This window comes from Electrophorus electricus, chromosome 2, assembly GCF_041902795.1.
Source record: "Electrophorus electricus isolate QZ-2024a chromosome 2, ASM4190279v1, whole genome shotgun sequence".
In the NCBI taxonomy this organism is placed as follows: Eukaryota; Metazoa; Chordata; class Actinopteri; order Gymnotiformes; family Gymnotidae; genus Electrophorus; species Electrophorus electricus.
Window position 1 is genome coordinate 13641232 of NC_137498.1, and position 15731 is coordinate 13656962.

The 15731-nt window shown below is 38.7% G+C and overlaps 1 protein-coding gene across 2 annotated transcripts; it reads left to right on the forward strand.

Moving 5' to 3' along the window:
* The first annotated feature begins 1840 nt into the window (after positions 1 to 1840).
* LOC145647978 (cell adhesion molecule CEACAM3-like) lies at positions 1841 to 15114 on the forward strand. Of its 2 annotated transcripts, XM_081695492.1 has the most exons (6): positions 1841 to 2060; positions 6528 to 6845; positions 9841 to 10158; positions 11035 to 11337; positions 13226 to 13324; positions 13455 to 15114. In XM_081695492.1, exons 2-6 carry the CDS (start codon positions 6719 to 6721, stop codon positions 13517 to 13519), a joined length of 912 nt encoding a protein of 303 aa, XP_081551618.1. In that variant the 5' UTR covers positions 1841 to 2060; positions 6528 to 6718; the 3' UTR covers positions 13520 to 15114. The 2 variants fall into 2 exon arrangements, with proteins under 2 accessions (XP_081551618.1, XP_081551619.1); XM_081695493.1 differs by lacking the exons at positions 1841 to 2060; positions 6528 to 6845 and adding an exon at positions 8136 to 8517.
* Positions 15115 to 15731: the final 617 nt, after the last annotated feature.

The window sequence follows — 15731 nt, forward strand, 5'->3', positions numbered from 1 at the left end:
GATCAAATACATTTGAAAAAAGAACTAAAATTCTTACTCTCTAATGCACCAACATTAAAAAACATTAGATCCCCTCTAAAATCCTCAATGTCAGACCTAGCTACCATACATTGTACATTCTTTAAATGGAGTCACAGGTCAGTCAGAGAGTATGGAGGTTAATGTACATTTGTCACATTGCCATGTCTGTTTTAGAATTACATAGTTCTCATGACTTAAGTAATATGTGTATGAAACAATGACAAATATCACTATAGCATTCTGAAGTCTGATTTCTGACTCAGTCACTGCTCAAACGGACAAAGCAGAACTGTATACGTATTTTTACAATTATGGCTCCTCTAGTTACTGCCTTAGAAGCAGTGTTACTGTAATTCTTATTACTTTATCTGACACCAAACCAGAGGTGATAAATCTGATTTTGAACCCTGACAGACTCAGAGGGGCCTGGATGTTGCACCAACTGCTGTGATCAGATCATCATAGTGAATCAACATACAAGACAACACATCGGGACAAGAACAGGACCTCTAGAAAGTTGGACTAGACATTAATTGCTTATTTTTTCACTTATTAAATTCATTTTTCTTTTTAAATTGTTATTATTGTGGTGACCATTGTCAGCCAAAGGAGGATGGGCCCCCCTTTTGAGTCTTGGTTCATCTCAAAGTTTCTTCCTCTTACTTCTTCCTCTTGGGAGATTTGTCTAGCAATTGTTGCCCTTCGCTTGCTCACTGGTAGCTTGGACTTGGACATTTGTAAAGCTGTTTTGTGACAGCATCTGTTGTAAAAAAGCATTATATAAATAAACTTTGATTTGAAAGAACTCCAAATTGATTTATAAATGAGTCACAGGTCAGTCAGAGAGTTTGGAGGTTAATGTATATTTGTCACATTGCCATGTCTGTTTTAGAATTACATATTTTCCATGACTTAAGTAATATGTGTATGAAACAATGACAAATATCACCAACACCCCTGATATTATAACTCCCCTGCCCCTGATTGATGTGTTAGAGACTGCTATGATTGTTTTGTCAAAACAAATGAAGACCCATTCAGGTCTCACTGAAAACCTTTATTACCATTCAGATGCCTGAGTTTGTGCACATTAACACAGCACCACCCAGGGCCCAGGGCATGGTAAACATTGTGCCACCAGGGCAGAGGGGACGGTAAACACAGTGCCTCATAGGCCCAGGGCACAGTAAGTCCTCACAATGACATTGTTTCTTAATGGTGAGGCCAAGGTTTCTGTCAGATAGTGTAGTGGACAACATACATTCTACATAGTGCAGCTTTAGATATGATCTGAAAACGTATTGTAAAAGTTGATAAATTCGATAAAGATTTGGCAGTTCTTTTTTATCAGGTGGATATATAGATATATAGATATATATAAAACCCACACGCAGAAGCTGAAAGCAACAGTACATTTGTGGTGTGTGTAGAGTTCACATCTCTAGTGGTGGAGTGACATTCTTACAGAGTGAGGACCAGTTTTTTGGCCAACAAACACGTTACTTCTGCAAACAAATTCCACATCAAATTTGAAACTGAACCAAGATGAAAATGTGCAATTAAAATTCAACCTGACTTATGTTTCATGCACTGCATTGTGGGTAAAAATAATGCTCTGAAATTAAATGCTCCTTTAAATATCTGTTCAAACTTTTTGAAAGTCTCAGGTAGCCAGTTTTGTGGCTGCTGTAATTCCACATGCTGTTGTAACAGACACAGTTGTACTGCGCCTTTAAGAGGGAGCTTTATTATTATGTAGATTGAGTAACAGAGAGAGAGAGAGAGAGAGAGAGAGAGAGAGAGAAAAAACCGTCACCTTTCTGCTCACCCTCTCAACACTCCTTTTTCTTTGGTAACGCTGTACGGTGCTTTTTACTGTTTCCTTTACATATAAGTAGAATGATGATAGCCGTGTGACCTGGCTTGATGTGGTCCAGGAGAGAATAAAAGTCTTTCGTATTACGCACACCAGTGTGTGTGTCACTCCATGTTAACTCCACGCATCGTGGTTACCCTGTAGCACCTGTTCCTCACTCCAGGTAGGAAGCGTTACACTATTTTCATTAATAAGCCTTTGAAGTACTTTGGGTGTCGTAGTGAAATGAAATCACCAAACAGCAGTGAGGGAGCTTATGTTGGGTCTCACCCCCTGAGCTTCTACATCGTTTCTCTGTGACAAAGGACGGAGCCACTTAACTAAGAATGAGACCGTCCTCACTGACAATGTGAGAATATCTGATAGATCACTGACTGATAAAGAAGAAAGAGGACATACCACATGACAACTTACAAAACCTACCGCATCTCTATATTTGGTGTGTGTGTTGTGTTGAGGTTATTTGGTCAAAGTTTCATCTGAATACACTTCCTCTCCACTATAAGTGTACTTGTGAAGTCATTCAGTAGACCGTATTGAAGAGTGTGTACGGTGTGTATCAGCAGTCCTGCTGTAGCTGTGTGTAGTGTGTGTAACACAGTAAGAATGCAGGTGTGTGTTTATCTGCTCCTTGTGCTCCACGCTGCTGATGGTGAGTGTTACCTTCTCTCTACAGGTGTTGTCATCCTTATACATTCATTTGCACAAAGGTATTTATATCTGGGATCAGCAGAGAGCAGCAGCTAACCACTTACCCCAGATTCGGTCTATTGACCAATAAATTTTGCCTCTAGTTTAGAACAAAAGATGATAAATGCTAACGTTGCTAACAAACACTGGAAGTTAACAGCAACTAAAATATTGTTTTCGTAAATACATGTCCACAAACTTCTCTCAAGCCGGTCAAACAGCATCCAAGTGTTAATAAATATCTCCCAGACTAGTGGGTGTGTCGTATAACTCACTGTGAACTAGACAAGTGAAGAAACACGTCACCGGGAAGCGACCTGGATGAGGTTTGAGGACATGTAGCTCGCTATCTGACTTATTTACAAATCCTATTAGCTATCATTGCTGTTGGCTTCCAGTGTTTGTTAGCAATGTTAGCAGCTTTTGTTCTAAAGGAGCAAAATACGGACTCCAAACATGTCTTGTCCACCCGGGTTAAGGGAGAGTAAAGTAAATTTGTTTCTTCGCCGACTTGTCCCGTTAAGTGGCACTGAAATCTGTGCTGTTGAATGATGTGTCCAATATAGAGAATTGTGTTTAATGTATTGAAAAAATGTGTTTTAGAAATACAAAATGAGTGTAAATAAGGAAAGGTGCTTTTGGTTTAGTATAACAGGTCAGGAGATGGGCTACATGAGTTAGTGGTTTCAATTATTGTGTCACATGTCCCTGTTTTTGTGTCTTGCAAAAAACTGTAATATCACAAAGACAGTCCAGTTTCCCAGCAAGCACCTCTTCCTCCTAGCAAACCTGTAGCACTGTTTAACAATTTAACAATACATAACTAACACACTCTCTCTCATGCGCACAAACGCGCGCGCACACACACACACACACACAAAAACATGCACAGCTGCTGCAGGATGGCCAGACCCACATCTGAAGGACGTGGAGAAAGACAATTTTACACACACAGTAAATGTACATTCAAAGTGATACTTGTAGATGCAAAAACACCCCCTCCCCCGCCCTGCTCTCTCTCTCTCTCTCTCTCTCTCTCTCTCTCCTTGTTTGGTGTTTGGGCTTCAAGTTCTCCTATGTTTTTCCTCTTATCTTATAGAGGCTTAGAAAAAATTACAAATAAAAAATGAACAAATAAGAAAAAAATAAAACCATAAAGACAGTACAGTTTCCTAGCATGCACTTCTTCCTCCTTGGTGCAGTTTAGCAATACATAAATAACACACACACACACACACACACACACACACAGACATGCATATGCGATTGCTTCCTTTTTGGGTCCGTGAGCTTAAAATTCTGCTGTGCTGTTCCTCTTAGTGTTGTGTGAACGACATGTTTACTTCTTTCACTCACCCATGAAGATTGTCAAACAGTCTCCAAATCCTCATCAGTGACAGAGATTCAGCTCTGAACTTAATGGTTTAATCAGTCAATCATTAACTGACTCTGGCAGCATAAATTCCAATGACTCCAGTTTAAAGACTGTTTTCTTATTTATTCCTACGTTATTCTGATGTCACCATAGTCATGGCTACCAGTTTACAGATGTGAGAATTCCCAGCATGCACCGCTTCCTCCTCACATATGTATTGCTAATCTGGGTGCACTGGGTGCTACGTGTGACATGTGCTCACTTGTTTATTTCTGTTTGTGTTATTTATTCCTCATTTGTTCATCAATTGGTCAGGAGGCTTGGACAGCCCATGCTGCTGCACACACACACACACACACACACACACACACTCTCTCTCTCTCTCTTCTTGTTGGGTGTTTGGGCTTCAAGTTCTCCTATGTTGTTCCTCTTATCTTAGAGGCTTAGAAAAATTACAAATAAAAAAATGAACAAATAAGAAAAAACTAAAACCATAAAGACAGTACAGTTTCCCAGTATGCACATCTTCCTTCTCACATATGTATTGCTAATCTGGTTGCACTCGGTGCTACGTGTGAAATGTGCTCACTTGTTTATTTCTGTTTGAGTTATTTATTCCTCATTTGTTCATCGATTGGCCAGGAGGCTTAGACAGCCCATGCTGGGGGTTTTGTCTTTTTACAGTTTTTATTTTATTTTGTTGTTGTTGTTGTTACAGCGCAGTGCACACTAGCCTACAGCCTCAATTAGTTACTTTATAGATATCCACCATCATCAAACAGTTGTTAAACAGCTTTTGACAGCTTTAACAACAAAAAGAACAAAGTAACAGAGAAAAGGTGAGAAAATGTTTCTACCTCCTGTGATAACTGTTGGGTTGTGATGACATTGTACTGTCTACAGCCAAAGTGGTCTTTACTTTGGTGACTCCTTTAGTGGTTCTGTGTCAGTTTGTGGATTTCACAGCTTCTCTTAAGTAGTTTTTTCTTAATAGTATGAAAACTACAACATGATCATAGACTGCTGCAGTCCACCTGTACTTTATGAATAATATGAATGTTATCAGACCATCCTCATGTTTACCTGATTAAATGATCAAAGTTTATTTTGATCAGCATGAATTCTAGAGCTCTTCCTGTCTGATCTCTCTAATATTTGCTAAGCTAACATTCAGTTTGGTCCTCTGATCACTTTATGTGCAGGAGTGAAATGATGTGACCAAACAGTGCTGAGGGGGATCACTCTGTAGCACTACTTCTTACTGCAGGATCACTTTACTCAGGATGGGGACTGAACACTGGCAGCTCAGGAGGAAGTGATGACACTAGAAAGACACTGTTTCACTGTTAGATTTAGTCTGTATGTGAGAGAGAAAGAAGCGGAGGAATAATTTATTTTGCACTTGAACACACGTCCCCTCTACTGTGGATATTAGTGTGTGGAGAATTTCAGTGGAGTTCTACTGAGAGAGTTGTAGAGTTCCAGGTCATAGTTGTGTGGTGGTTTCACTAGACAGACTGTAGTCTGGGCTACAGTTTTCAGTGTTCAGTACACTCTAGTTTTGTAGAGTGTATAAGATGTGTAGCAGTGTTACTGCTGTAGCTGTGTGTAGTGTGTTGTGGAATGCAGGTGTGTTTTCATCTGCAGATGTGTTTTTACTTCCTTTTTGGTAATGATGTGCAGACGAAGTCTTGTGAAGCGTTTGAGGTTCTTCCTTATTGTACTGCTGAAGGATTCGAAGCTTTGGAGCATTGAAAGCTGGTGACAAAACAGCGACACCTGGTGGTTTTCAGAAATTATAGCAGCCATAGATTCAAAACTGCACAATACAACACTCCACCGCCTTCATATTTCATTAAAAAAATGATGATCAGTAATGATGTTTAGTAATTAAATTTTGCAATAATTTGTTTAAAATCATTGTTTACCTTTTTATGTGAAAACGCACTACAAAACTATACTGTCAGACAACAGGGTGACGTTATGAAACATTTACTCTCCCTTTTGGCTTCTATAATTTGCACATTTCCAATTTTTTAGTAAAAAGATAAAGCTTCCAAGTTATAGGACAGTGCCAAACTTATGAAGCAGTCTCAACCTCATCCTGTCTATCTGTGATGTTTGAAGATTCAAACAAGATTAGTCACGTTATGAGTAACTTTAGTGGGAGGGGAGAGGGAGAGAAGGAGGGAGGGAGTGCAGAGAGATGGAGGGAGGGGAGGGAGGGGAGGGAGGGAGACAATCTATAATCAGTATAATCAGACATTTACATCTTATAACTTGATGGTCATGCATCCATCATACCAACATCTATTGGGAAATATCTTAGTGATTTCCAGTACCATCATCAGTTGGCTGGTACCATCAGTACCATCAGGTGACTGGACCTGCAGCAATTAAGTATGTCATATATAATAGTTAAGTATGTCATATATAATAATAATGGAGTATGTCATATATAATAATAATAATAATTAATTATGCCATATGTAATAATAACCATTTTACATGTACATGTGCAGCCATGTTTAATAGTGAAGGCCTTTATCTCGTGTGTTTCTGCAGGCTGCAGTTTGGCAGAGAATCAGAAGACAGACGACGTCACTGCATACACAGGAGACTCAGTACTGCTGCCCTGCTCCTGTACTGACCCACACGCCAAACCTGAGAGTTTCACCTGGAGGAAACACAACACAAGAAGACAAACATGGGATGTGATCACCAGTGAGAGTGAACAGTACAGAAATAGAGTTCAGATGGGTACTGCTCACTCTCCAGGAAATCTCTCTCTACTCATATCACACCTGACTGAAGAGGATGAGGGAGACTACAGCTGTTATCTTACAAAGAAGAAATATAAATACATCAGACTCACCATTAAAGGTAAAACATTGTTTTTGATCCAAATCCAACTGCAAATGATAAATCCAGCTTTAAGGTTTTCTTATGTATCCACACTAGCAAAGTCTTGGTTGTCTGAGTTACTTGTAGTCTTTCTGCTGTTATATTTGTTGTTGTGCTGTCATCTGTGCACATTACCAGTAACGTTTAGTTCAGTGATGGTCAAATACTCCTTTAATTGTAACAAATGTCTTGTGTAGTTCAAGTAAGAATGTCTCAGGTTTTAACACACATGGCCTGTAAATCGTCACCTATGCAGGTTTCAGCTCATCTTTCACCGTCACCTCCTCCCTGACGTCACGCTTTCCCGCGTGCTTTGTTTAGGTTTTCTTCCTGGTTCTGTTCGCTCGTGTCCGGTGCTTCTTTGTTTTGGTTTTTCTGTTCCGACCCCTCGTTTGTCTAGTTTGCATTCGTTAGTCTTTGTATAAATATCTCTTGTTTTGTCGTCTTGGTTGTGGGTATCTGAATGTGCGCTCTCTCGTCCTTCCATGAGTTTATTGTTGTTTGGTAACGTTATTAGCCTGCTCGTTATTCTAGTGTTTACTGTTTAACTTCCTTCTTGCTAATGATGTGCAGACGAAGTCCTGTGAAGCGTTTGAGGTTCTTCCTTATTGTACTGCTAAAGGACTTGAAGCTTTGGAGCATTGAAAGCTGGTGACAAAACAGCGACACCTGGTGGTTCTCAGAAATTATAGCAGCCATAGATTAAAAACTGCGCAGCACTATGAATAATACAACACTCCACCGCCTTCATATGTCATTAAAAAAATGGATGATCAGTAATGATGTTTAGTAATTAAATTCTGCAATAATTTGTTTAAAATCATTGTTTCCCTTTTATGTAAAAACAACAGGTTGGCGTTATGAAATGTTTATTCTCCCTTTTGACTTCCAAGTTATAGGACAGTACCAAACTTATGAAACAGTCTCATCCTCATCCTGTGCTTCAGTGATGTTTGAAGCTTCCAGCATCAGTAGTCACATGTTAGTAGTAACTTTAGTGGTAATATTAGTGGTAATAGTACCTTTAGTGGTAATATTAGTGGTAATAGTAACTGATAAAAGCTTCGGTACACTGATATGAGCTTTGGTGCCTTAGTATCAAAGGTTCCATCAGAAAAAAAATAAAAATAAAAAAAAAATAAAATATATATATATATATATATATATATATATATATATATATATATATATATATATATATATATATATATATATATATCTGCACAGTTCTTATGAAGCATGTTCATCTCCAAATGTACCAAATGTATCCAAATTTCTCCAAATGTACCTCCTCAGTCCACCAGCTCTGCCCCAGCATTTTTAATTTTTTTTTGCTTAATCTTGTAGCTGGTTGACATGAGGCTTTAAATTTATTGTTTTAGAATTTTCTGGAATGTCTATGGAAGCCATAACTAATATGTTTCTAAATCCTAGACTGTTGATTAAGTGTGGTCACTGTTCACCCCCTGAAATATGCTGCCTGCTAAGGCATCTTATTTAGGCTAAATTTGAAGGTGGCATCGGACTCTGAATCTGCGGTAAAAAAGCAGCGGTCACACCGAATGCAAGTAAAATCTGCCTGGCAAATAAACCCTTTGACTTGAATGAGCATGGATGAAAATGCGAAAACTGCGGGAATTTGCTTGCGGTAGTGAGTAAGTTCATGTTGCACCCACTAATCTATAATATATGGATCTATGATTTAGATCAATGTTTGTGTCAAGTTAATCTAGTTTAAATTTACTAGAGGAAAACTAGAGGACTGGGCTTTACTTGCTTCTTTCTGAAAGAAAAAAATAGCTGTTATCTTTATACTCATTATTAACACAATGTCTCAAAAACCAGACTAACAAGTCAGATAGTGATAGTTGTTTTCTGAATGACTGTTTCCTCCAAATTTCCCTCCAAGAACACTATCAAGGCACATAGTCACCTGATTTTGCTCCACCCATGTGAAAACATTAGCAAGGTGGCAGTTAGATGTGACCGACGCTTAAGTCTTAATAGGAATGTGATGGGAATGTAATTAGAATGGGAATCTAACTGGATCATCTCTATAAGGTCCCATTTCTGTTAGAATGGTTCCTACTCAGACCTTTGCCTGTATAGACACAACTAGACACACACACATACCAAGTGAGATGAGGTGGAAAACTGAACACACACGAGCACTTGAAGAATGTGATCAGTATCGTGTTGTATGTGGCAGTGGATGGCTGGCTTGATATAAAGAATTGTAGTGAAGGCTTCACAGTTATACATGTTGTCTCTGACCTTTCCCTGTCTATTAATGTTATGCCGTTACCTTAGACATACATAAACATCTTATGAAGAGCAAAATTGAACAGTTTTTTAAGGACCAGGGCAAAATAGGCAACATATCACTTTGAGTACAGAGTAATTTACAAAAGAGTCATATGGGAGTTTCATTTCAGCCTCACCACCAAGTCTCAATATTAATATCACATGATGGACCTGTCTGAGTTACAAATGTGCAAACCTTATTACTACAGTAGTTATAAAGGTTTGTTATCTTAACATATGTTATTTTAACTCACCTGACTGAGGTGTTATATAAATTAATCAACCGATAGTATTATGTTACCAAGAGAAGCCTATATAACAGTTAATGTCTGTCAGAATCAGCCTTTATAAAGTCATATGTAGGTTTGCATGAGCTGTTACGAAGGATTTATGAAGACCAGTTTTAAGGAAAGTGTTAGTAAAATTGAAATGCAGATTTTGATCAAATATTAAAAATGTGTTATATTTCTGCTTACCAACAAACAAACATACCTCAAATTGTTACCTAAATGGAGAAACTGAATTATTCAGTTACGCCTTCTAACTATCAGGGTTATAAGGATAAAAATGTCATTAGGACAATGCCAAAAATCATATAATATTAAAGTAAATATGTATTAATCTAACAAGCAAATGTGGTGGAGTCTGACAGTAGGGTGTGTTTCTACAGGTTGTGTACTGGAACACAACAGGGAGCTAAAACTCATCACTGCACACACAGGAGACTCAGTACTGCTACCCTGCAGCTGCATCGAACTACACAACGAACCTGAGAGTTTCACCTGGAAGAAATACAACCCAAACAGAAACACATGGGATGTGATCTCCAGTGAGAGTGAACAGTACAGAAACAGAGTTCAGCTGAATACTGCTCACTCTCCAGGAAATCTCTCTCTACTCATATCACACCTGACTGAAGAGGATGAGGGAGACTACAGGTGTCAAACTAAAGGGAATAAACACAAAGACATCAAACTTTATGTTTCAGGTAAAATATTATTAGTAAACACAGTCCTAATGCAAAGAAAATCACATAAGTAGATTTAGCTTGGTTCATTTTCCAGAATGAACTTTTCTTTTTAAACATACAATTAAATGTAATATAAATACATTCACCACTTATGACTGAAATTCAAAAACAGGACATTTAAAAATAGAGAAACACCATTACATATTTATGTATCTATCATGTGGACCACATTATCCTCAGATATTAGTCACCAGACACCCTCTGTCACCAGTCTAGAAGAGTTAAACACAACTGACATACATTTCACCTGCCCTCACTGAACACTTTCAGTACCTCTAATAAGTGAATGTGTAGGTATAATTACAGGCTGTGTCCACCTGGTGTCTTACACAGTTTGTGTGTCACCCTGCACCCAGGATATCACTGGTCAGTTTCTGACCACAGATGTCCCAGTATATGTGGATACTGAACCATTCTCCACACGTCAGTCCCACTACAGTGCTGGAGGCTTGGTATTGGGTGTTGTACTGGTATGAGTGGTTCAGGTACAGCAGTGTTACTGGATTCAGTGCTACTGGTAGGTTGAGAGTGTTCTGACAGTGAAAGATATCCAGCCAACAGTGGTTCAGTTGTCAGACACTGACCATGACTGGAGTTGGAGGATGGTTAACACTAACTGTGTGTTACACCAGATGGGCTAGAACCACTGACTCTACAAGATTTTTCTAATCCATTTATATTTTAATGCATGTGACAGAGAGCATAAACTTGCATCAATTCTGTAACAAAAGGATTTGTTTTGTCTTCATATGATGGGTCACAGATGAATGTCACTGGTTGTACAGGTTACTTCATAACAGTAGTGTAACATGTCAGTGTTTCTGCTCTATCTAGTCTGTAAGGATGTTGTGAAGCCTCCCACAGTGCTGAGTGGATACGTGGGAGGGTCTGTCCTGCTGCCCTGTTACTGCACCGAACTGCTGGCCGAGCCAAAAACCGTCAGATGGAGTTTTATAAATGAATCTGATGTCATCTACCCAATTGACCAGACAAACCGTTACACTGATAGAATTCAGCTAGTTCCTGCTCCAAGAAATTTCTCTCTATTCATATCTGGTCTGACTAAAGAGGACTGGGGACAGTACAGGTGTAGCATCAGCAGTTATCATCTTATAGATGTGCAACTTCAAGTAACAGGTAAACCAACCTCTTGTGTATTTAATGTATGAAATGTTGTTGACTGCATATAGTGACTGATCTGTACCAATAACTAACTACTGTACTACATAAAACAAAAAATCTATCCAGCGGCAGGATCTGCAGTTCTACTTCTGTCTGTTTCTAGTTACATCTTCTGTTTGTATTTGTATTTCATGCCTGTAGTTAATGCCTCTTGTCTTCTGTCCTGTTTAGGTTCTAGTCAGTTATATACCCATATTACACACGACTTGTTTAGTTTCCTTATTTAGTTACTACTGTTCTCATTTGCTCTAGAGAGAGGGGGAGAAAGAGAAAGAGGGAGGGGGGGAGAAAGAGGGAGAGAGAGAAAGAGAGGGAGGGAGAGGGAGAGGGAGAGAAGGAAAAAAGAGCAGAGGGAAGAGTCTCCTCTCACAGCTGGTGCTGTTCATTAACACACACTAACACTAACACATCAGGACCAGTCTGAAGTACAATCAGACCAAATCAAATTATTACACTTCACAAACTAAACTACATCACCCACTGGAACACAAACACAAGCACAAAGCAAAATGCAGCGTTATCTGGCCCTAAAACATCAGTACACGGTAGCAGACGACCTGTACACAGTGACTGACATTAAACACAGAACCACGTTGACAAAGTCCAGACTCAGAGAACACAGCCTGGCCGTCCAGACCAGCCGATATAAATGTCATGGCTGCCCAGAGAACAGAGACTCTGTCAGCAATGTAAATATGACACTGTAGAGACAGAGCTGCACTTCCTCACTGAATGTGAAAAATTCATCCAAATACGGCAAATTTACTATACAAAATCTGAGACGGTCCACCCCAACTTTAAGTGTCTGTCTAACACTGACAAACTGCCCATCCTACTGGGCGAAAAGAAGGAAAGCAGCGCTTTAGCTGGGTGATACATATCTGCCTGCCATAAGATGAGGGACAGTGATTAACCCACCCAAACACACACACACACACACACACACACACACACACACACACACACAAACAGACTATATTACCCAGTTTATAAAAGTTACCTAACTATTTATTATTATTAACTATTTATTATTTTCCATTCTTATAATTTATTTATTTCCCTTTCTTTTCACTTCTTCCCTTTTACTTCTTCCAATTATTATTATTTCAGACCAATTACAGTTTCTCTTCAAGTTCTTTATCATAACAGAATTCTTAATTTCCATAATTGCAAAGGTTGTAATGTTGTGTAATGTTCATGTTGTAATTCTGCTTTGGCAATACTATAGTTGTATATGGTCATGCCAGTAAAGCTTACTGAACTGAAATGAACTGAGAGAGAGAGAGAGAGAGAGAGAGAGAGAGAGAGACTCGACTCGACTCGACTCGACTTGACTCAGGAGCCCCTTATTCATTCACTCACAGAAAATGACTGAAGGACACACTGCACCTATAGAACCTGTAACCTCACACTTAGCCATCCTATTAACCACCAGTAACACAGCGAACCGAAGACTTTTGCTTTTACAAACTGTACATTTATCAGTTCTGTAGTACAAAATATAAATGTAAACATGTAAAATGCATGAAAGCACAGAACCTTCAGTACTTTCAACTCATCATACTTTCTATTCTTGTAGAGGCCCCACATTCATTCTGTTCATCAACTACCACTGAATTTAAGATGCTTTTGTTTAATAATATTCTCCAGTTAACCCACTATATACTGCTACTACGAATACTACTACTAATGATAATAATAATAGTAGTAAATGACATGTAGTATAGTTTAACATTTAGTTTAAGAGGGAGTGTTTAGAAGAGGAAACAGTTCACAGCTGTGTTAAATAAATATATTCTGCTGCTGTGTAAGACTGGGGTCAGTGTTTGTTGTGTTGTTACAGTCTCTCCTCAGACTCTGCCCTACATCCCCTTTGCTTTGGTCGCTGTGATCTTCCTCCACATTATCGTGGCTGTGGTTTATTACACCAAGAGAAACAAAGGTAAAAATCTCATTAGCAAGCTGTTATAATCAGATTGTTTTCTCATTGTGTCTATTAACATCCATTTTACCATGTGCAGAGTCAGATCCTGAATGAACTGAGTTGTTCTTGTTCATGTGACCTGCTTCAGTGTCAGAAATGAGCAGAGTTCACTATAACACTGCTGGTGGAGATGGAACAGCTAGTCTGCAGTAGAGAAGAAAACCAAGAGAAATCAACAGACCAGCTTCAGACCTACACACCTGTTTAACAGACCTGCCACACACATCTGATCAGCTGTACCCACTGACCTGACCAAGTTTGTGCGTTAGAGATTTATCAGAATATCTTCATTTGAATACAGTTCCTCTCCACTGTAAGTGTAGCTGTCAGGTTATTCACTAGACTGTAGTTTTGAAGAGTATGTACGGTGTGTAGCAGCAGTCCTGCTATGTGTGTGTGTGTGTGTGTGTGTGTGTGTGTGTGTGAAACTCAGTAAGAATGCAGCTGTGTGTTTATCTCCTCCTTGTGCTCCACTCTGCTGATGGTGAGTGTTACCTTCTCTCTACAGGTGTTGTCATCCTCATACATTCATTTACACAAAGGTATTTATATCTGGGATCAATAGAGAGTAGCGGCACCCAGCCATCAGAAATCACAACACCTAAAATACATGTTTGGTGTTTAACTCATTTTTTATGACAGTACAGTGTGGTCACATATTCTTACAACAGCCGTCAGAAATGGTGATCTGTGTGTTGAGGCTCTATAGTGACAGAATTCGGTGCTCACAGATTTTGTCGTACCACTGACATTTAACCATCGGAAGGCTCAGAGCAATGTCTGTTCTGCTTATTTTCTTAAATTCACCTTAAAGGTACTTACATGTTTGATATCACGGTGTTCAGAACAATCTCAGCTATCTTCCTGTTGAGGTAGAATTTGATGTGGATCACTGCATAAAGCAATGTATGGAATATGGAAATTTTTCATCTCATGAGAAAAAATACCTTTACTCTTGTGAACCTGTTTTGGTGATTGAAATAGGTTTACCACAATAGTGAAATAAATGAATAAAGTAATATTAAAATGTCTAATAAATGTCTAAAATCACATTGTGTACATTTATTGAGTAAAAGCATGGTCTGTTAGCAACATTAGCATCTTTTGTTCTAAATTAAAGGATCAAAATGTGCTCCTTTAATTTACTCCAACCATGTCTTGTCTACCCGGGTTAAGGGAAAATAAAGTAAATATGATTCTTCACCGACCTGTCCCATTAAGTGGCACTGAAATAATGTGCTGTAGTTCGGTCCGGTAGAGAGGAACCGGTGCTAATTACTTGCCAATTGCTAATTAGATACTAGCATAAAGTAGGACTTGTAGGGGCAGGACTAAGACTGACAAAATATAGAACCAGAGAACTTGTGGGGTTTTTGTTTGTTTGTTTTTGGTACACTTGAGGAGGCTAACTGCTAAATCAACATGTTAAATGCTGTAAATGTCAATTTAAATGTCAATTTAAATATTGTCAATCTAGAACTAAATTCTGACTCCTACAAGCATCATTTTGCTCTATGAGTCTGTAAAAAATGTATTGCGTTTTATTATTACATTATGGTATTTTTTCCAAGGAATAATTTTTCTGCATTTTATGTTTTTATCTCTATTGAAGGATTTTTTTTATATTTGACCTTTAAATAGCAGCATATTTTTTCTGTTATTAATCATACCTTTTAAAGTCAAATGCCATCCACTGTCTGTATGCAGTGAGTCTATTGCTGTTTCATAAATAAAGAGCCAAAGCAGGACAGAGTTGTAGTTTCTGTTTACATCCACTGATAAACAACTACATCATGAAAGTGTGTGTGGTGCAGTTTGACAGCAGAATGTGTGTAGAGTGCAGTTCACTGACAGCAGTTGGACATGCCACTATCTGTTGGACGTCACTGTCTGTGATGTGTCTAGCTGGGGGGGAATTGGCATGCACACATACATGTAAACACACACATACATACACACACATAAAAACATATGCACCCACATCCATGCACATTCATACAAACAAAAACATACACACACACACACACACACACACACACACACACACAGCTGCTTCAGGATGGCCAGACCCACATTTGAAGGACCTGGAGAAAAATACATAATTTTTCACACACATTAAATGTACAAAGTGATACACACCTACTACCAGCCCACACACACACCCACACTCACAAATATATGCCTGCTCCCGTATATGTGTATATAGCCACCAGTTTACAGATGTGAGAATTGTACTCACTTCTTTATTTCTGTTTGTGTTATTTATTCCTCACTTTTATTGTTTGTGATGCAGCTCTTTGGTCACTACACACTTGGTCAAGAAGACTGGACAGCCAGTGCTGATGCACACAAACACATACACACA